Genomic DNA, 21,629 nt, shown 5'->3' on the forward strand with positions numbered 1-21,629 from the left:
CATCATGACGAGTCTCTCAAAGCACTTCATGATGATAGAAGTGAGTGCCACAGGGCGATAGTCATTTAATTCAGCTAAGTTTGCTTTCTTGGGTACAGGAACAATGTTGGCCATCTTGAAGCATGACTGGGATAGGGAGAATTTGAATATGTCCGTAAACACACCAGCCAGCTGGTCTGCGCATGCGGCTAGGGATGCCATCTGGGCCGGCAGCCTTGTGAGGGTTAACACGCTTAAATGTCTTACACAAGTCGGCCACGGAGGAGGAGAGCCCACAAATTCTAATTTACAATGACGGCCTACTCTGGCCAAACCCGGAACAATTGTGCGCCGCCCTATGGGACTCCCAATCATGGCCGAATGTGATACAGCCATGATTTGAACCAGGTACTATAGTGACGCCTTTTGCATTGGGATGCAGTGCCTTAAACCGCTGCGCCACTCGGTAGCCCGAATCCCTACTGCTTGTTGCGATTTCCATCGGCTTTACGAGCTGTGCTGGCTGGAATTGCGTGGAGTACCAGCGTTAGCCTACATTGCTACCATCATGCCGCCCAAAGTTAAAGAAGGTTGGAGTAGTGGAGAGGACAGTGTTTAACTATGACACGTACGTGATCTTTTACATCAACAAAAACACGTCTACAAGAAATTGCAGCAACAGGAAAATAGCTTCGAGACCCTTGTCCAAATACTGGTGGACTCAACTAACAAAGGGACGATCTGACCAGAGAGGTCCAAGATCTTAAGAACAGTTTGCAGTTCTCCCAGGGAGAGGTGGATGTACTGAAAGAGGCTTGCAACAAACTGTAAATAACCGTGAGATGACATCGCTGTCTGTGAATTATTACAGATGACTGGGGAAACAGACTATCTAGAGCACGTGTCAAACATAAGGCCCGCTGGCCAAATCTGGCCCGTGACACATTTCTATCTGGCCCACGCAATTATTTGGGTTGTCAATTCGTTTTTGCCCGCTTCCATACCGCCCCCGATGCGCTGCACTACAAGTCCCAGCAAGCACTGCCGACGTGCTGCACGCCAAAAATCTGTGGATTCACATACACACCCCTTTTCCCAGATCCACACACAGACCCACACACGAGCCAGCCAGTTCACTGTATCATATCACTAATGGTATCTATCAGACCGAACGTTTAAACATGTTGTAGGCTTAACAATGAATAACCAAAAAACGGAACTATTTTATTTAACTCATTAAACCCCTTTTGTAGGCACCAAACTACTTCTATATACTGTAGACTTCCATTAATTTATTAAACTGGTACCGGTGTACTTTCAGACGAGGCTTCTGAGTGTCCTTGAGCAAAACAACCGACATATACAGTGCCAGTCAGAAGTTTGGACACACCTACTCATTCCAGGGTTTTTCTTTGTTTTTGCTATTTTCTACAATGTAGAGTGGTGGTGGGGACATCAAAGCTGTGAAGTGGAATCATGTAGTAACCAAAGAACAGAACAAGAACAGTTCAAATAGAAATGACAGTCCATCATTACTTTAAGACATGAAGGTCAGTCAATATGGAACATTAAAAGAACTTTGAAAGTTTCTTAAAGTGCAGTCGCAAAAAACATCAAGTGCTATGATGAAACTGGTTCTCATGAGAACCACCACAGGAAAGAAAGACCCAGAGTTACCTCTGCTGCAGAGGATAAGTTCATTGGAGTTACCAGCCTCAGAAATTGCAGCCCAAATAAATGTTTCAGAGTTCAAGTAAGACACATCTCAACATCAACTGTTCAGAGGAGACTGCGTGAATCAGGCCTTCATGGTCGAATTGCTGCAAAGAAACCACTACTAAAACACACCAATAAGAAGAGACTTGCTTGGGCCAAGAAACATTGGGCTCCCGAGTGGCGCAGCGGTCTAAGGCACTGCATCTCAGTGCAAAAGGTCCCTGGTTCGATTCCAGGCTGTATCACATCCGGCCGTGATTGGGAGTCCCATGGGGCGGTGCACAATTGGCCCAGCGTCGTCCGTGTTTGGCTGGGTTAGGCCGTCATTGTAAATAAGAATTTGTTCCTAACTGACCTGCCTAGTTAAATAAAGTTTCAATTAAAAAAAATGTACACTGCTCAAAAAAATAAAGGGAACACTAAAATAACACATCCTAGATCTGAATGAATGAAATAATCTTATTAAATACTTTGTTCTTTACATAGTTGAATGTGCTGACAACAAAATCACACAAAAATAATCAATGGAAATCCAATTTAGCAACCCATGGAGGTCTGGATTTGGAGTCACACTCAAAATTAAAGTGGAAAACCACACTACAGGTTGATCCAACTTTGATGTAATGTCCTTAAAACAAGTCAAAATGGGGCTCAGTAGTGTGTGTGGCCTCCACGTGCCTGTATGACCTCCCTACAACGCCTGGGCATGCTCCTGATGAGGTGGCGGATGGTCTCCTGAGGGATCTCCTCCCAGACCTGGACTAAAGCATCCGCCAACTCCTGGACAGTCTGTGGTACAACGTGGCGTTGGTGGATGGAGCGAGACATGATGTCCCAGATATGCTCAATTGAATTCAGGTCTGGGGAACGGGCGGGCCAGTCCATAGCATCAATGCCTTCCTCTTGCAGGAACTGCTGACACACTCCAGCCACATGAGGTCTAGCATTGTCTTGCATTAGGAGGAACCCAGGGCCAACTGCACCAGCATATGGTCTCACAAGGGGTCTGAGGATCTCATCTCGGTACCTAATGGCAGTCAGGCTACCTCTGGCGAGCACATGGAAGGCTGTGCAGCCCCCCAAAGAAATGTCACCCTACACCATGACTGACCCACCGCCAAACCGGTCATGCTGGAGGATGTTGCAGGCAGCAGAACGTTCTCCACGGCGTCTCCAGACTGTCACGTCTGTCACATGTGCTCAGTGTGAACCTGCTTTCATCTGTGAAGAGCACAGGGCGCCAGTGGCGAATTTGCCAATCTTGGTGTTCTCTGGCAAATGCCAAACGTCCTGCACGGTGTTGGGCTGTAAGCACAACCCCCACCTGTGGACGTCGGGCCCTCATACCACCCTCATGGAGTCTGTTTCTGACCGTTTGAGCAGAGACATGCACATTTGTGGCCTGCTGGAGGTCATTTTGCAGGCCTCTGGCAGTGCTCCTCCTTGCACAAAGGCGGAGGTAGCGGTCCTGCTGCTGGGTTGTTGCCCTCCTACGGCCTCCTCCACGTCTCCTGATGTACTGGCCTGTCTCCTGGTAGCGCCTCCATGCTCTGGACACTACGCTGACAGACACAGCAAACCTTCTTGCCACAGCTCGCATTGATGTGCCATCCTGGATGAGCTGCACTACCTAAGCCACTTGTGTGGGTTGTAGACTCTGTCTCATGCTACCACTAGAGTGAAAGCACCACCAGCATTCAAAAGTGACCAAAACATCAGCCAGGAAGCATAGGAACTGAGAAGTGGTCTGTGGTCCCCACCGGCAGAACCACTCCTTTATTGGGGGTGTCTTGCTAATTGCCTATAATTTCCACCTGTTGTCTATTCCATTTGCATAACAGCATGTGAAATTTATTGTCAATCAGTGTTGCTTCCTAAGTGGACAGTTTGATTTCACAGAAGTGTGATTGACTTGGAGTTACATTCTGTTGTTTAAGTGTTCCCTTTATTTTTTTGAGCAGTATATATATATATATATATATATATATATATATATAAAGGATATGGAAAGATTCTGTATGGCGGAATGGTCTAAGATCCCTCCCAATTTGTTCTCCAATCTCATAAAACACTTAAGGCGGTCATTATCCTCGCAAGCGGAGGGTGCTGGAGTATTGAAAATGGGTGTCTAACTATATAGATATGATTTATTTTATTTTTTTACTAGTTAAAAAAAATCTAACCAATTCTGTTAGTATACAAGAATATAATTCTCCAAATTGTTTGAGCATATAATATATATATATATATATATATTATTTTTTATTTTTTTTATTTAACTACGCAAGTCAGTTAAGAACAAATAATTATTTACAATGATGGCCTACCAAAAGGCAAAAGGCCTCCTGCGGGGACAGAGGCCTGGGATTAAAAATAAAAAATAAATACAATATAAATATAGGACAAAACACACATCACAACAAGAGAGACAACACTACATAAAGAGAAACCTAAGAGGACAACATAGCAAGGCAGGAACACACGACAGCACAGCATGGTAGCAATACAACATAACAACATTGTAGCAGCACAAAACATGGTACAAACATTATTGGGCACAGACAACAGCACAAAGGGCAAGAAGGCAGAGACAACAATACAACGCACAAAGCAGCCCCAACTGTCAGTAAGAGTGTCTATGATTGAGTCTTTGAGTGAAGTTTGAGTGTTTATTGCAGTTCGTTCCAGTCACTAGCTGCAGCGAACTGAAAAGAGGAGCGACCCAGGGATGTGTGTGCTTTGGGGACCTTTAACAGAATGTGACTGGCAGAACGGGTGTTGTATGTGGAGGATGAGGGCTGCAGTAGATATCTCAGAAAAGGGGGTGAGGCCTAAGATGGTTTTATAAATAAGCATCAACCAGTGGATCTTGCGACGGGTATACAGAGATTACCAGTTTACAGAGGAGTATAGAGTGCAGTGATGAGTCCTATAAGGGGCATTGGTTGCAAATCTGATGGCCGAATGGTAAAGAACATCTAGCCGCTCGAGAGCACCCTTACCGCAATCTATAAATGATGTCTCAGTAATCTAGCATTGGTAGGATGGTCCTCTGAATCAGGGTTAGTTTGGCAGCTGGGGTGAAAGAAGAGCGATTACGATAGAGGAAACCAAGTCTAGATTTTACTTTAGCCTGCAGCTTTGATAGGTGCTGAGAGAAGGACAGTGCACCGTCTAGCCATATTCCGAAAGTCCTTGTATGAGGTGACTACCTCAAGCTCTAAACCCTCAGATGTAGTAATCGCACCTGTGGGAAGAGGGGCATTCTTCTTACCAAACCACATGACCTTTGTTTTGGATGTGTTCAGAACAAGGTTAAGGGTAGAGAAAGCTTGTTGGACTAAGAAAGCTTTGTTGTAGAGCATTTAACACAAAATCCGGGGAGGGGCCAGCTGAGTATAAGACTGTATCATCCACATATAAATGGATGAGAGCTTCCTACTGCCTGAGCTATGTTGTTGATGTAAATTGAGAAGAGCGTGGGGCCTACGATCAAGCCTTGGGGTACTCCCTTGGTGACAGGCAGTGGCTGAGACAGCAGATTTTCTGACTTTATACACTGCACTCTTTGAGAGAGGTAGTTAGCAAACCAGGTCAAAGACCCCTCAGAGACACCAATACTCCTTAGCCGGCCCACAAAAATGGAATGGTCTACCGTATCAAAAGATTTGGCCAAGTCATAAAAAATAGCAGCACAATATTGCTTAGAATCAAGGGCAATGGTGACATCATTGAGGACCTTTAAGGTTGCAGTGACACATCCATAACCTGAGCGGAAACCAGATTGCATACCTGAGAGAATACTGTAGACATCAAGAAAGCCAGTCAGTTGATTATTGACAAGTTTTTCTAACACTTTTGATTAACAGGGCAAAATAGAAATAGGCCTATAACAGTTAGGATCCGCTTGATCTCCACCTTTAAATAAAGGACAAACTGTGGCTGCCTTCCAAGCAATGGGAACCGCCCCAGAAAGGAGAGACAGGCTTGGCGATGATAGGGGCAGCAACCTTAAAGAAGAAAGGGTCTAAACCATCTGACCCAGATGTTTTTTTGGGGGTCAAGTTTAAGGAGCTCCTTTAGCACCTCGGACTCAGTGACTGCCTGCAGGAAGAAACTTTGTAGCGGGACATGGGAAAAAGAGGGAGAAGCATCGGGGATATTCGCATTAGAAGGGATGGGAGATGAGGAAATGTTGGACGGGGAAGGATGCATGGCTGAGTCAAATAGGAATCCTGACTTAATGATGTGGTGATTAAATGCTCAGCCATGTGCTTCTTGTCAGTAACAACCACATCATCAACATTAAGGGACATAGGCAGCTGTGAGGAGGAGGGTTTATTCTCCAGGTCTTTAACTGTTTTCCAGAACTTCTTGGGGTTAGACCCACAGAGAGAGAACTGCTCCTTAAAGTAACGAACTTTGGCCTCCGAAAAGCCAGAGTGAACTTATTTTTTATTTGCCTGAACAATAGCCAGTCAGCCTGAGTATGTGTGTGCCAAGCCATTCGCCAAATGCAATTCTTGAGGTGGAGTAACTCTGCAAGATCACAGTCGAACTAGGGGCTGAACCTGTTTTTAATATTACATTTTCTTTATGGGGGGTTGAAAAGAAGGTTGAAGCATCTTCAACAGAGGGGATCAAGCCGTTTCTATACCATTTTACAGAGGCCAGTTCATGAAGGAAGGCTTGCTCATTAAAGTTTTTTAGTAAGCGTCTATGACTAATCAGAACAGGTCGTTTCACTGAACAGCCATTACAAACACTCACTTTTTCCACATTGTGTTACTGTACAACCTTATTCTAAAATTTGGAAACCAAATATTTTATCCATCTACACACAATACCCCATTATTTCGCTCTCAAGAAAAGGGCGCCATTGAAAGGAGTGATTACTGGGGTAGCTGTAAATGTAAAAGTTGACCAACTGAATTGGAAGATTCCCGGTGTTTGATGCTAGTTTTTTTGGTGCGATGCAGACAGTGTGTCGAGAGTAGTGAAACAGAAGTCATCTGTTCTTTTGAGTTTTGATGTTGAGTCTTTGCCCGACAAAGTGATGTTAGAATATAAGTTATCCTGTAGGCGCTTTTGTGCCGAATACATTACGTTGTTACAGGTGTCAAGCTTATGGGCATGTGGCAGCAGTGTGTAGGATGGAAGTTCGTACAGTAGGTGTGAGAAGTGTGCAGAAGGGCATGAGACAAAGGAATGTGTAGCATTGGGGAAAGTAGTGGTATGTGTTAATTGTAGGGGTGCCCATGGGGCTGGGGATCAGAAATGTCCCGTGCGAGAGAGGCAGGTTGAGATTTCCAGGGTTAGAGTAGAGCAGAAGTTGTCCTATGCTGAGGTAGTGAAGAAAGTAGAGGAAAATGGGTTAGGGATCCTGAGAGGAGTGATGTGAGTAGTAGATATGTACCAGTACAGAGGGATAGGCCAACAAGTGATGTTTCAGTAAGATTACATTTTTAGCATTTATAGCAATGGTTATCAACTGTACTGCAGGGATGGAACGTAAGTCGCAGAAAATGTAGGTTGTGGTGGCAGCTGCAGAGGTAGTTGTGCGTGGGAGACTTGACATCAGAAGAGTTACAGGGTGTGTTAAGTGGTGATGTCCCATCCTTTCGGGTTGTTGGCCTGAGGTAGGACTAAATAGATTTAAATAGTGGAGTAGGGTGGTGTTGATATTTTTGTGAGTGTAGTGTTAGGGTATTTATTACTTTTTTTAAAGCAAAGTACAAGGGAATTGTACTCCAGTCTAGTAGGTGGCGGTAATGCAACATATTGGATGCCAACCGCCGTTAAACCTCATCGAAGAAGAAATAACAGCGGGTACGCTTTTCATTTAGGCAACCTTTGCGCTACGACGGCAACCTATAACGTTTCTCTTCACTGTAAACGGAAGTGAACAGTGACTAAGAGCAATTTCCACGTTAGCGTTTACTGTTGTGATTATTTTAACTACACAGCATCACATACTTACGCCATGTAGTCTTTAATTCGCGTTGGAGTTAGGACTTGGTTGATAGACGTTATATAGGTAACGCAAACTGCTAACAATGGCTAACTGTATGGTTTTTCACACTCAAATAGCCTCCATCATGGAGGTGCTAGCGAATGCAGCAGTAGCAGAGATTTGTAAACTCGTAGACGACGACTATGCAGTGTTTCGTTTGGAAATTTCTGAAAGCCAGAAACAAAACAGGTCATTGCGGAGGAAATTACAGTTTCAGGAACTGAAGGTGGCACGGGAGCGCGCAGACAGGACAATGCGAGAGCGCGTCCTCGCCAGTCGTCCCAGTAGTGTCAAGATCCTCGACCAATTCAGAGGAATGGCAAGAGGTACTTTTCGCAGAAGGCGGAGACTGCTCGGCCTGTCGCGGTTCATATATGCTGTAGCTCAACGCCCGTTCTTTTCTGTGTTCAGATGTGTTACCTAGAATTCGGTCTTGGTCAGATTTAGGATAGTATGCAATATTTCCGCGGAATACTTAGCAGTCTTGCGCAAAGACACTATCATATTCAAACCAGATTCTTGATTTACTCCATTTCCTATTTACTCAATGAAAACAATGTGATGCATGGAACATAACACATCAATGAATAGATAGTATATCAATAAGTTATGAGAAGTGTTACCTTATATCCTTGCCAATTCTAGACAGTGTTTAAACTGTCAATAGTGGGAATATACTGTTGAGCATTGACAGTAGCTAATCTAACCACCTCTTCTCCCCAATCACTCTCTCAGGTGGCAGACATCTCACTGGAGGCCACAGGAGCTTTGTGAAGTCTGTGGGACACAATACATGGAGAGATGACCAACCAATCACTGTTGATGAGGGGAGTGGAACCTCAACCCAGCATGTTATCATGATAGAGGTTAGTGGAATAGTGTTGCATTAAAAATTACAGTCACTTTGTAAATCAAATGTGTCCTGTTTGTTTCAGAAAGGCTCCCCTCAGCTATTCACTTTAGCTATCTGCCTTAGGGGAACTTGAGACTTCCCTACAACATTATCCAATACGCCATGGTTCCTCGTTTTGTAGGTTAAGAATTTGCTTGAAATTTATATAGATATATATATTAAAATGTATGTGTTTCCAAGGCAATGTACTTACCATATGCCGGTTTTCAATGTATCTGACGACCAAGAAGAAGCATAAAGCCTAAACGTTAATCATTAAATGTTTAGCGTTTTTTTTTTGTACTGGCTGGCAATGTTCAGTAAAAAAGGTCCAGTGTAATCTAATATTAAGCATATCAAACGGATTGTAATTTAAAGGTTTTTATCGTCCTGTGAGTCCAACTTGAGCATGCACGCTAACAAGGCTGCTGAGTTGTAGTTCAAATGAAACTTTAATAACTTATTTCTTGAGTGTTAAATATTTAGATAAAAGGCATCTCAATACATGAATACGAATATAATTGTACCTTCAAAAAGTATTCACACCTCTTAACTTTTTCCACATTTTGATATGTTACAGCCTGAATTGAAAATGTATTAAATTAACATTTTGTGTCACTGATCTCCACACAACACCCCATAATGTCAAAGTGGAATTTTGTTTGTACAACATTTTAGAAATGAATACAAAATTAAATGTATTGAGTCATGTTTTCAACCCCAGGAGTACAAACCTGCTTAACAAATCGCATAATATGTTGCATGGACTTATTCTGTGTTCAATAATAGAGGTTAACATGATTTTTGAATAACTAGCCCATTTCTGTACCCCACACATACAATTATCTTTAAGGTCCCTCAATCGAGCAGTGAATTTCAAGCAGATATTCAACCACAAAGACCAGGTAGGTTTTTCCATGCCTCGCAGAGTAGGGCACCTTTGAGCATGGTTTAGTAATGAATTAGGCTATAGATGGTGTATCAATACACCCAGTCACTACAAAGATACAGGCGTCCTTCCTAACTCAGTTGCCAGAGAGGAATGAAACTGATCAGGGATTTCACCATCAGGCCAATGGTGATTTTAAAACAGTTACAGAGTTTAATGGCTGTGATAGGAGAAATCTGGGGATGGATCAACAACATTGTAGTTAGTCCACAATACTAACGTAAATGACTTAGTGAAAAGAAGAAAGCCTATACAGAATAAAAATATAACAAAACATGCATCCTGTTTGCATTAAGGCACTTCGGAAAATATTCAGGCCCCTTGACTTTTTCCACATTTTGTTAGGTTACAGCCTTATTCTAAAATTGATTAAATTGTATTTTTCCCCCTCAGTCTACACACACTACCCCATAATGACAAAGCAAAAACACATTTTCAGAAATGTTTGCTAATTTATAACATTTTAACATATGTAAATGTGATAAGTATTCAGACCCTTTACTCAGTACTTTGTTGAAGCACCTTTGGCATCGATGACAGCCTTGAGTCTTCTTGGGTATGACGCTACAAGCTTGGCACACCTGTATTTGAGGAGTTTCTCCCATTCTTCTCTGGAGATCCTCTCAAGCTCTGTCAGGTTGGATGGGGAGCGTTGCTGCACAGCTATTTTCAGGTCTCCAGAGATATTCGATCGGGTTCTGGCTGGGCCACTCAAGGACATTGAGACTTGTCCCAAAGCCACTCCTGTGTTGTCTTGGCTGTGTGCTTAGGGTCGTTGTCCTGTTGGTAGGTGAACCTTCGCCCCAGTCTGAGGTCCTGAGCACTCTGGAGCAGGTTTTCATCAAGGATCTCGCTGTACTTTGCTCCGATCATCTTTTCCTAGATCCTGACTAGTCTCCCAGTCCCTGCCGCTGAAAAACATCACCACAGCATGATGCTGCCATCACCATGCTTCACCGTAAGGATGGTGCCAGGTTTCCTCTCGAAGTGACGCTTGGCATTCAGGCCAACGAGTTCAATCTTGGTTTCATCTGACCAGAGAATCTTGTTTCTCATCGTCTGAGAGTCTTTAGGTGCCTTTTGGCAAACTCCAGGTGGGCTGTCATGTGCCTTTTACTGAAGAGTGGCTTCCGTCTGACCACTCTACCATAAAGGCCTGATTGGTGGTTGTCCTTCTGGAAGGTTCTCCCATCTACACAGAGGAACTCTAGAGCTCTGACAGATGAACCATCGGGTTCTTGGTCACCTCCCTGACCAAGGCCCTTCTCCTCCAATTGCTCAGTTTGGCCCGGGCGGCCAGCTCTAGGAAGAGTCTTGATGCTTCCAAACTTCTTAGATTTAAGAATGATCGGGCCACTGTGTCCTTGGGGACCTTCAATGCTGCAGAAATGTTTTGGTACCCTTCCCGAGATCTGTGCCTTGACACAATCCTGTCTGAGCACTACGGACAATTCCTTCAACCTCATTGCTTGGTTTTTGCTCTGACATGCACTGTCAACTGTGGGACCTTAAATAGACAGGTGTGTGCCTTTCCAAATCATGTCCAATCAATTGAATGTACTACAGGTGCACTCCAAGTTGTAGAAACATCTCAAGGATGATCAATGGAAACAGGATGCACCTGAACTAAATTTCCAGTCTCAAAGCAAAGGGTCTGAATACTTATGTAAATAAGGTATTTATTAAAACCTGTTTTCACTTTGTCATTATGGGGTATTGTGTGTAGATTGATGAGGGAAAATGATTTGAAAAAAACAAGCTATAATGTAACAAAATGTGGAAAAAGTCAAGGGGCTATATACTTTCCGAAGGCACTGTAATTCAGCAAGAAATGAAAGCTTTGTATTCAGGACATAAAGTTATGTTTGGGGCAAACACTACACATCACTGAGAGCCGTTTTTCATATTTTCAAGCATGGTGGTGGCTGCATCATGTTATGGGTATGCTTGTCATCGGCAAAGACTAGGGAGTTTTTTAGGATAAAAGGTAACGGTATAGAGCTAAGCACAGGCAAAATCCTAGTGAAAAACCTGGTTCAGTCTGCTTTCCAACAGACAATGAGAGACAATTTCAGCAGGACAATAACCTAAAACACAAGGCCAAATATACATTGCAAGATGACCTTGAATGTTCCTAAGTGGCCTAGTTACTGTTTTGACTTAAATTGGCTTGAAAATCTATGGCAAGACTTGAAAATGGCTGTCTAGCAATGATCAACAACCAACTTGACAGCTTGAAGAATTTAAAAAAAGAATAATGTGCAAATATTGTACAATTAATCCAGTTGTGCAAAGCTCTAATAGACTTACCCAGAAAGACTCACAGCTGTAACCGCTGACAAAGGTGATTCTAACATGTATTGTTTCATGGGTGTGAATACTTATGTATGAGATATTTCTATTTCATTTTCAATAAATTTGCTAACATTTCAAAAAATGTTTTCACTTTGTCATTATGGGGTATTGTGTATACAGTGGCTTGCGGAAGTATTCACCTCCCTTGGCATTTTTCCTATTTTGTTGCCTTACAACCTGGAATTAAAGTGGATTTTTGGGGGGTTTGTATCATTTGATTTACACAACTTTGAAGATGCAAAATAGTTTTTATTGTAAAACAAATAAAGAAATTAGACAAAAAAACAAAACTTGAGCGTGCATTACTATTCACCACCCCAAAGTCAATACTTTGTGGAGCCACCTTTTGCAGCTGCAAGTCTCTTGGGGTATGTCTGTATAAGCTTGGCAGATCTAGCCACTGGGATCTTTGCCCATTCTTCAAGGAAAAACTGCTCCAGCTCCTTGAAGTTGGATGGGTTCCGCTGGTGTACAGCAATCTTTAAGTCATACCACAGATTCTCAATTGGATTGAGGTCTGGGCTTTGACTAGGCCATTCCAAGACATTTAAATGTTTCCCCTTAAACCACTCGAGTGTTGCTTTAGCAGTATGCTTAGGGTCATTGTCCTGCAGGAAAGTGAACCTCTATCCCAGTCTCAAATCTCTGGAAGACTGAAACAGGTTTTGCCTCAAGCATTTCCCTGTATTTAGCGCCATCCATCATTTCTTCAATTCTGACCAGTTTCCCAGTCCCTGCCGATGGGATAAACAAATGCTTCAGCCTTTGGTGTTCTCGGGGTGATGAGAGGTGTGTGGTTTGCGCCAGACATGGTGTTTTCCTTGATTGCCAAAAAGCTCAATTTTAGTCTCATCTGACCAGACTACCTTCTTCCATATGTTTGGGGAGTCTCCCACATGCCTTTTGGCGAACACCAAACATGTTTGCTTATTTTTTTCTTTAAGCAATGGCTTTTTTCTGGCCACTCTTCCATAAAGCCCAGCTCTGTGGAGTGTACGGCTTAAAGTGGTCCTATGGACAGATACTCCAATCTCCGCTGTGGAGCTTTGCAGCTCCTTCGGGGTTATCTTTGGTCTCTTTGTTGCCTCTCTGATTAATGCCCTCCTTGTTTTGTTTTTGTAATTTTGTTTTAAACAAGTTATTTTTTTCATTTCGCTTCACCAATTTGGACTATTTTGTGATGTCCATTACATGAAATCCAAATAAAAATCTATTTAAATTACATGTCGTAATGCAACAAAATAAGAGAAACGCCAAGGGGGATGAATCCTTTTCAAGGCACTGTAGATGGGTGAGAAAACAATCGATTTAATACATTTTGAATTCAGGCTGTAACACAACAAAATGTGGAATAAGTCAAGGGGTATAAATACTTTCTGAAGGCACTGTATATCTTATTTTTTCACCACGTTTCCATGAATTTGATGATATATGCGTGAAGCCTATTATAAACACGTACTTCTTGTGTCAGTCTGCAGAGGCTGCAGGTCCTGGGGTCAAGCAGGAGAGGTCTGAAGGAGAGGAGGACCCACGGCACAGCAGAGACATCCAGACTGGATCAGCGACTGGAGTGGCGCCCCCTGTAGCCACAGAGGACCCCACCACCACCCAAGCGCAACCAAAGACCCAATGCAGCATCACGGAAGTCAGTGGAACCCCAAACGCCGTCCTCAAGTCAGAGACAGACACCGAGACTTTAACGGAGCTGGGGCAACTGGGCTGTCCTCCTGCTCCCCGCTCAGAGAATTTACTTTACAGTAGCCCGAGGACAGTTCTATCCCATCAGGACTCAGGTGACTCGTTACAGGCTGGCAATGATCCGTCCTGTTCATACGCTACAGAGACAGAGATGATACCTGGTGACACATCTGTGGACTTAGATACACAGACTAATCCAATGAGAGGGGAAATTAACCCATACAGTAGTAGTGTATACTCTGAAGTGTGCCTAGAAAAGAAAGGAGAGAATATAGTGGTAGATGCGGTGACTGTGAAAGTGGAGGGTGATGCACTGACATGGAATGTAGACGAGACTCACTTAAGAGATGGACACTCACTAGGCAACACCAGTGACTTCTTAGACTACAGGGAAAGCTTAGAGACAAATCTAAATGTCGTGACCCACTCCCCTTTACTCACTTTCAGGGATCGCGACCCAGTGTCCACGTCGATGACACCTTCCGATTCACACGGTCGCGTCCTTTTCGATCAGGTATTGAACTCAAACAAAAGGACTAGAGCTAAGGCTCAGGGAGGGGGAGCCACATCAGGCAATATTAAAGAGAAACGGTTCCTCTGCATGTTCTGTAACAAAGGCTTCAGCTGCCCCCAGAAGGTGGAGATTCACCAGAGGGTCCACACAGGGGAGAAACCCTTCAGCTGTACCCAGTGTCACATGCGCTTTGCCCAGGCTTGTACCCTGAAGAGGCACCAAAGGGTCCACACGGGGGAGAAACCCTACAGCTGTACCCAGTGTTACATGCGCTTCGCCCAGGCTGGTAACCTGAAGATGCACCTGAAGGTCCACACGGGAGAAAGGTCTTCTGACATGTAGATAAAATCCTGCATTAAATGAATTGTTATTGTTGTCAGCATAAAATATCCACAGATGCATTTGGAATACTGAGTAACAGATTTCAGTGTTGAATATTCCTGGGTAGAATATTTCATCCAGATGTGTGATATATAAGCCTAAAAAGTCTGTTACATATTGTGTTTATACTGTGTAAGCTATATGATGGTCACAAAAGCCTATTTCATTACTTCCATTCAACTTCTTAATTTTTTCTACAAGAAAATGAATAAAATGTATCAAATTCATGCTGATTTTTTGTTGAGACATGTATGTGTGGTTTTCACATGGTGTATTTAACACTTGTTTCTGTTTAATAAACACAAAATGAGACTTCATTCTAAGACTTTCATTGAGATTCTTTTTAGTATACATCACATCTCACCCTATTCTGCATAAACACAACAGCGTTTTATAACCAATATACACTTACTAAATATACCTAAGTCTTGCCTCATAAAATTAAGTAAAACGTTAATGTTTCAAACAATTAAGTTTGTTTTCAAAATGCATAATGCCTCCAGCTCACACTGCAAGTGGTGTGTGATGCACTGAATGGCGAATGGGAAGTGCGCTTCAATTACCAGTTGAGAATTAAAAACAGTATCTCTATGTAATAGTGACCAACACTCGCATGTGCGGTGCACTTTTAACAGCTGTGTTTTCCCGCTAATTGCATTACGGAATGAAAATTTGCACACTGCCTTGTCACATTGCTGCGCTTATAATGTGAAGAAATGATAGTTTATCAACATTTTAAGCTAAACGTTCTGATCTGTTGCATCAGCCTCATTGCTTTTATAAAAAAATGTTTTGATGTAGCCGAGGCCTACTGGTTGATTGACTTTGGGATCTTTCGTCCCACAACTGTCCCAGAGTCTGTTAGGAATAGGCAATTTCTTTCTTGCACAAAACGACAAGCTGACCAATAGAATAGGTACACTTTTCTACTATGGGGGATAGTAGATTGACATAGACTAATGATAATGCTGTTTGACTTTTCTTCAGCCAACAAGAAGAGTAACAATGTGGACAGTTATTCTAACATCTTCAAAGTGCGCATCGGAATTCGGTAAGAAGGATGCACGTTCTATTGAGATGAATGACCATAGTCTGAATGTGATTTCTGTCATTCTGAGCACCGTGGGTGGACGCCTAATCAGGTTATGCACCCAATGCATATGGGTCCGGTACATTTCTCAAATGTCAGATAAATTAAAATGCTTCCAGTCAAATGTCCAGTGTGTAAGTACCTGAGGGTATCACCTGTCACTTCCACGAGGAAGGTCCAGAGGTGCTGCTGGTGAAGGAGGGGTGAGAGGAGAGTCTGGGGAACTCTGAGGGGACTATGGTCATGGAGGACAACCAGACTACACCTCCTGTTGAACTTACAGAGGAACCAGCTGAGCAGCACAGGAACACACACAGTCTCACTGAGGTGAGCCCAATTGTAAAGTAGAGTCTGAATAGTATTAGGTCAGAGCCTGAATCCACAAAAAAAGTGAGTGCTGACCTGCATCAGTTTTGCCTTTTAGATCATAATGAATAAGATTATATGTACAGATCCTAGATCAGCACTCCTACTCTGATACATTTTGTCTTAAATGTGGGACCATGTCTTTTGAATGACCAAACCATTAAAGACTGCCAAGTAATCAAATCAACTAACATGTTTGCATAGTAGTCATAGCAATCCCTCATTGCCCAATCAGAAGATGCTCCATATCAGATTTCTAAGTCCAACATCCTCTCACTCTGTATATCTTAGTCAGTAGACATGGAGGATGGGAAGCCTGATCTGCTGCTAGTCAAAGAGGAGACAGTAGAGGATGGACCAGAGAGCATTGATCTGCTGAGCACTTATTGGCTGCTTTTCCTTCACTCTACGGTACAACTCATCCCAAACCATCTCAATTGGGTTGAGGTCAGGTGATTGTAGAGGCCAGGTCATCTGATGCAGCACTCCATCACTCTCCTTCTTGGTCAAATAGCCCTTACACAGCCTGGAGGTGTGTTTTGGGTAATTGTCCTGTTGAGAAACAAATAGTCCCACTAAGCGCAAACCAGCTTGGATGGTGTATTTCTGCCAAATGCTTTGGTAGCCATGCTGGTTAAGTGTGCCTTGAATTCTAAGTAAATCACTGACTGTCACCAGCAAAACACCATCACACCACCTCCTCCTCCATGCTGGGAACCACACAGGCGAAGATAATCCATTCACCTACTCTGCGTTTCACAAAGACACGGTGGTTGGAACCAGAAATCGCAAATATTGACTTATTTCCACAGGACAGATTTCCACTGGTCTAATGTTCATTGCTGGTGTTTCCTGGCCCAAGCACGTCCTTTCTTCTTATTGGTGTCCTTTGGTAGTGGTTTCTTTGCAGCAATTCGACCATGAAGGCCTGATTCAGGCAGTCTCCTCTGAACAGTTGATGTTGAGATGTGTCTGTTACTTGAACTTCGTGAAGCATTTATTTGGGCTGCAATCTGAGGTGCAGTTAACTCTAAAGAAACTTATCCTCTGCAGCAGAGGTAACTCTGGGTCTTCCTTTCTAGTTGGGGTCCTCATGAGAGTCAGTTTCATCATAGCTCGAAGGTTTTTGCGACTGCACTTTAAGAAACTTTCAGAATTATAGAAATGTTCCGCATTGACTGACCATGTCTTAAAGTAATGATGGACTGTCGTTTCGCATTGCTTATTTGAGCTGTTCTTGCCATAATATGGACACATGGTCTTTTACCAAATAGGGCTATCTTCTGTCTACCTTGTCATAACACAAATGATTGGCTCAAACGCATCATTATCTAATGAGGTTGCAGGGTGGGCCCAACGGCTCAGTGGACACAGCAGAGAGAAAGAGAAAGCAATGACATGGTGCACATATCTGGACATATGTGACGTAGCACCACATTTTCAGGGACCACTTCTGGCTCGTGCGTGCTAGTTTCAGAACTACTGGCTAAAAATTATACAAAAGTACCAGAGAATCTCTTTAAAGATTGGCCTATTGGGCCTCTTGAGTGGCGCAGTGGTCTAAGGCACTGCATCGCAGTTGCAAGCTGTGCCACTAGAGATCCTGGTTCAAGTCCAGGCTCTGTCGCAGCCGGCCGCGGCACACAATTGGCCCAGCGTCGTCCGGGTTTGGGGACGGTTTGGTCGGCAGGGATGTCCTTGTCACATCGTGCTCTAGCGACTCCTGTGGCGGGCCGGGCGCATTGGTGTGGCTGGCTTCCGGGTTAAGCGGGCATGGTTCTCGACCTTAAATCCAATATTTTGCTTAAATCCAATATTTTTCTAAAATAAATAAAAAAGACGTCTTAAACTAGTCATATTTTGGTCATATGGCATCCTGACCAGAATATGACCATTATACACTGCTCAAAAAAATAAAGGGAACACTTAAACAACACAATGTAACTCCAAGTCAATCACACTTCTGTGAAATCAAACTGTCCACTTAGAAAGCAACACTGATTGACAATAAATTTCACATGCTGTTGTGAAAATTGAATAGACAACAGGTGGAAATTATAGGCAATTAGCAAGACACCCCCAATAAAGGAGTGGTTCAGCAGGTGGTGACCACAGACCACTTCTCAGTTCCTATGCTTCCTGGCTGATGTTTTGGTCACTTTTGAATGCTGGCGATGCTTTCACTCTAGTGGTAGCATGAGACGGAGTCTACAACCCACACAAGTGGCTCAGGTAGTGCAGCTCATCCAGGATGGCACATCAATGCGAGCTGTGGCAAGAAGGTTTGCTGTGTCTGTTAGCGTAGTGTCCAGAGCATGGAGGCGCTACCAGGAGACAGGCCAGTACATTAGGAGACGTGGAGGAGGCCGTTGGAGGGCAACAACCCAGCAGCAGGACCGCTACCTCCGCCTTTGTGCAAGGAGGAGCAGGAGGAGCACTGCCAGAGCCCTGCAAAATGACCTCCAGCAGGCCACAAATGTGCATGTGTCTGCTCAAACGGTCAGAAACAGACTCCATGAGGGTGGTATGAGGGCCCGACGTCCACAGGTGGGGGTTGTGCTTACAGCCCAACACCGTGCAGGACGTTTGGCATTTGCCAGAGAACACCAAGATTGGCAAATTTGCCACTGGCGCCCTGTGCTCTTCACAGATGAAAGCAGGTTCACACTGAGCACATGTGACAGACGTGACAGAGTCTGGAGACGCCGTGGAGAATGTTCTGCTGCCTGCAACATCCTCCAGCATGACCGGTTTGGCGGTGGGTCAGTCATGGTGTGGGGTGGCATTTCTTTGGGGGGGCCACACAGCCCTCCATGTGCTCGCCAGAGGTAGCCTGACTGCCATTAGGTACCGAGATGAGATCCTCAGACCCCTTGTGAGACCATATGCTGGTGCGGTTGGCCCTGGGTTCCTCCTAATGCAAGACAATGCTAGACCTCATGTGGCTGGAGTGTGTCAGCAGTTCCTGCAAGAGGAAGGCATTGATGCTACGGACTGGCCCGCCCGTTCCCCAGACCTGAATCCAATTGAGCACATCTGGGACATCATGTCTTGCTCCATCCACCAACGCCACATTGCACCACAGGCTGTCCAGGAGTTGGCGGATGCTTTAGTCCAGGTCTGGGAGGAGATCCCTCAGGAGACCATCCGCCACCTCATCAGGAGCATGCCCAGGCGTTGTAGGGAGGTCATACAGGCACGCGAAGGCCACACACACTACTGAGCCTCATTTTGACTTGTTTTAAGGACATTACATCAAAGTTGGATCAGCCTGTAGTGCGGTTTTCCACTTTAATTTTGAGTGTGACTCCAAATCCAGACCTCCATGGGTTGATAAATTGGATTTCCATTGATTCTTTTTGTGTGATTTTGTTGTCAGCACATTCAACTATGTAAAGAAAAAAGTATTTAATAACATTATTTCATTCATTCAGATCTAGGATGTGTTATTTTAGTGTTCCCTTTATTTTTTTGAGCAGTGTATAACATCATAATGACATGTGCCCGTTGGTGTGGAGTACTGTCTCATGTGGTCTCACTCTCTCAGGCCCCAGAGCTTTATCAGGGTATTTGAGTTTGAGTGACTGGAATGGTATTTTTTTGTTTTTGTGGAATAATGTTATTTTCCCTTCCTCAATAATATCATGTAATTTTCTTTTGTCTATTTTTTCACCCCATCCAGTTGGTGGCGGCAATACACCTTTTGCGTGAAATTCGCAACAAAACCTCACCTAAGAAGTAGTAAACGGAAGTAAGCGTTGACGTGTTAACATTTTCACATGAGCGTTTTTATTGTTATTTAGACATTTATTAAACCCATGGAACTCAAAATATTACTAATTTAACTACACAGCATCACATACTTGCCCCAGGTAGTCTTTGATTCGCGTTTGAGACAGGACTTGGTTTATGTTGTCTAGGTAAAGTTAGCTGCTAACGTTAGATAACAATGGCTGACAGTCTGGTTTTTCACGCTCAAATAGCCTCCATCATGGAGGTACTAGCGAATACAGCCGTGGCAAATATATGTAAACTCGTAGACGACGACTATGCAGTGTTTCGTTTGGAAATAACTCAAAGCCAGAAAGAAAACAGGGCATTGCGAAGGAAACTACAGCTACTGGAACTGAAGGTGGCACGGGAGCGCGTCTTCGCCAGTCCTCCCAGTCGTGTCAAGATCCTTGACCAGTACAGAGGAATGGCAAGAGGTACATTTTGCAAGGCCCAGGCTGCGGGGGCTGTCTCGGTTCATATAGCTCAGTGCCTGCCGCCCCGTTCCCCTTTGTGCATGTGTGTCTTTAGATGTGTTAATCAGAATTGGATCTTGGTACATTTTTGGATAGTAGGCAATAGGGTCGTTCCACGTCTGCCACCCCCAAATGAGCTTAACCAAAACGTTTATATTTATAGCTCGATTATGTTCCATGCATCACATTGTTTTAAGTGAGTAAATAATAGATAATGCAGTAAATCAAGAATCTGTTTATGATTTTGGGTTGTGCCATTTGATTTCAGTCACTTTTTGACCACACCCCTTTTGATTTGAATGATACTTTCTATACATATTTGCTCATGGTAGAAGTGGTCAGAAAGTATTTAGGAGATAGATGTGCTCAAAGTTGACGCGTTTTACATACCCCACCCTACCATGAAACATCCATGTCTAAATCACAGGAAAATATAAATGATTGTATTTAATTTAAAAGCTTACAACCAGGGTTGTCAAACTATTTAATACTTTTTTTAATTTTAAACTGACTTTTTTTATTTTTACTATTAACGTCAATTATCTAAAAATGCTCAAATCAGCTACTTTCTCAGAACTGTTCATTTCTGACTTTCTATCATGGGCAAATGTGTATAAAAGTTTAGTCCAAATTAAAAGTTGTGCAGTCAAAATATAATTGAAATGAAATGGAAAGACATATCTACAATATCATCTAACTTGATTTACTGCATTTTCCATGATTTACTAATTTAAAACAAGGTGATGCATGGAACATAATCAATTGTAAATGTTGTATTTATTTTATTTCACCTTTATTTAATCAGGTAGGCAAGTTGAGAACAAGTTCTCATTTACAATTGCGGCCTGGCCAAGATAAAGCAAGCAGTTTGACACATACAACACAGAGTTACACATGGAGTAAAATAAACAGTCAATAATATAGTTGAAAAATAAGTATATACAAAGTGAGCAAATGAGGTGAGATAAGGGATGTAAAGACAAAAAAGGCCATGGTGGCGAAGTAAATACAATATAGCAAGTAAAACACTGGAATGGTAGATTTGCAGTGGAAGAAAGTAGAAATAGAAATAATGGTGTGCAAAGGAGCAAAATAAATAAATACAGTAGGGGAAGAGGTAGTTCTTTGAGCTAAATTATAGATGGGCTATGTACTGGTGCAGTAATCTGTGAGCTGCTCTGACAGCTGGTGCTTAAAGCTAGTGAGGGAGATAAGTGTTTCCAGTTTCAGAGATTTTTGTAGTTCGTTCCAATCATTGGCAGCAGAGAACTGGAAGGAGAGGCGGCCGAAGGAGGAATTGGCTTTGGGGGTGACCAGAGAGATATACCTGCTGGAGCGCGTGCTACAGGTGGGTGCTGCTATGGTGACCAGCGAGCTGAGATAAGGGGGAACTTTACCTAGCAGGGTCTTGTAGATGACCCTGGAGCCA

The 21,629-nt window shown here is 43.3% G+C and overlaps 2 protein-coding genes across 5 annotated transcripts in view; both read left to right on the forward strand.

The window, feature by feature from the left end:
• The window catches only part of LOC106602512 (zinc finger protein 69 homolog), a 506,109-nt gene that overhangs the window by 439,911 nt on the left and 44,569 nt on the right, over window positions 1-21,629 (forward strand). Inside the window, exon 1 of one of the 4 annotated variants that reach the window (XR_006769706.1) lies at window positions 19,686-20,161. The exons of 2 other annotated variants lie outside the window; for them this stretch is intronic. Coding sequence is in view for 1 of the 2 variants with exons in the window: in XM_045717535.1 (XP_045573491.1) it covers window positions 19,903-20,085 (183 nt within the window). In the remaining variant the exon portion in view is untranslated. Of the gene's footprint in view, window positions 1-19,685; window positions 20,162-21,629 lie in introns of those variants that run through there. One more of the 4 variants, XM_045717535.1, reaches the window with a different exon arrangement.
• LOC106602438 (zinc finger protein 69 homolog) lies at window positions 7,503-14,814 on the forward strand. The gene is made up of 3 exons (XM_014195078.2): window positions 7,503-8,034; window positions 8,444-8,574; window positions 13,376-14,814. The coding sequence occupies exons 1-3, from the start codon at window positions 7,752-7,754 to the stop codon at window positions 14,456-14,458; spliced, it is 1,497 nt and encodes a 498-aa protein (XP_014050553.1). The 5' UTR covers window positions 7,503-7,751; the 3' UTR covers window positions 14,459-14,814.

The sequence above is a fragment of the Salmo salar genome, chromosome ssa04, assembly GCF_905237065.1.
Source record: "Salmo salar chromosome ssa04, Ssal_v3.1, whole genome shotgun sequence".
Classification (NCBI taxonomy): Eukaryota; Metazoa; Chordata; class Actinopteri; order Salmoniformes; family Salmonidae; genus Salmo; species Salmo salar.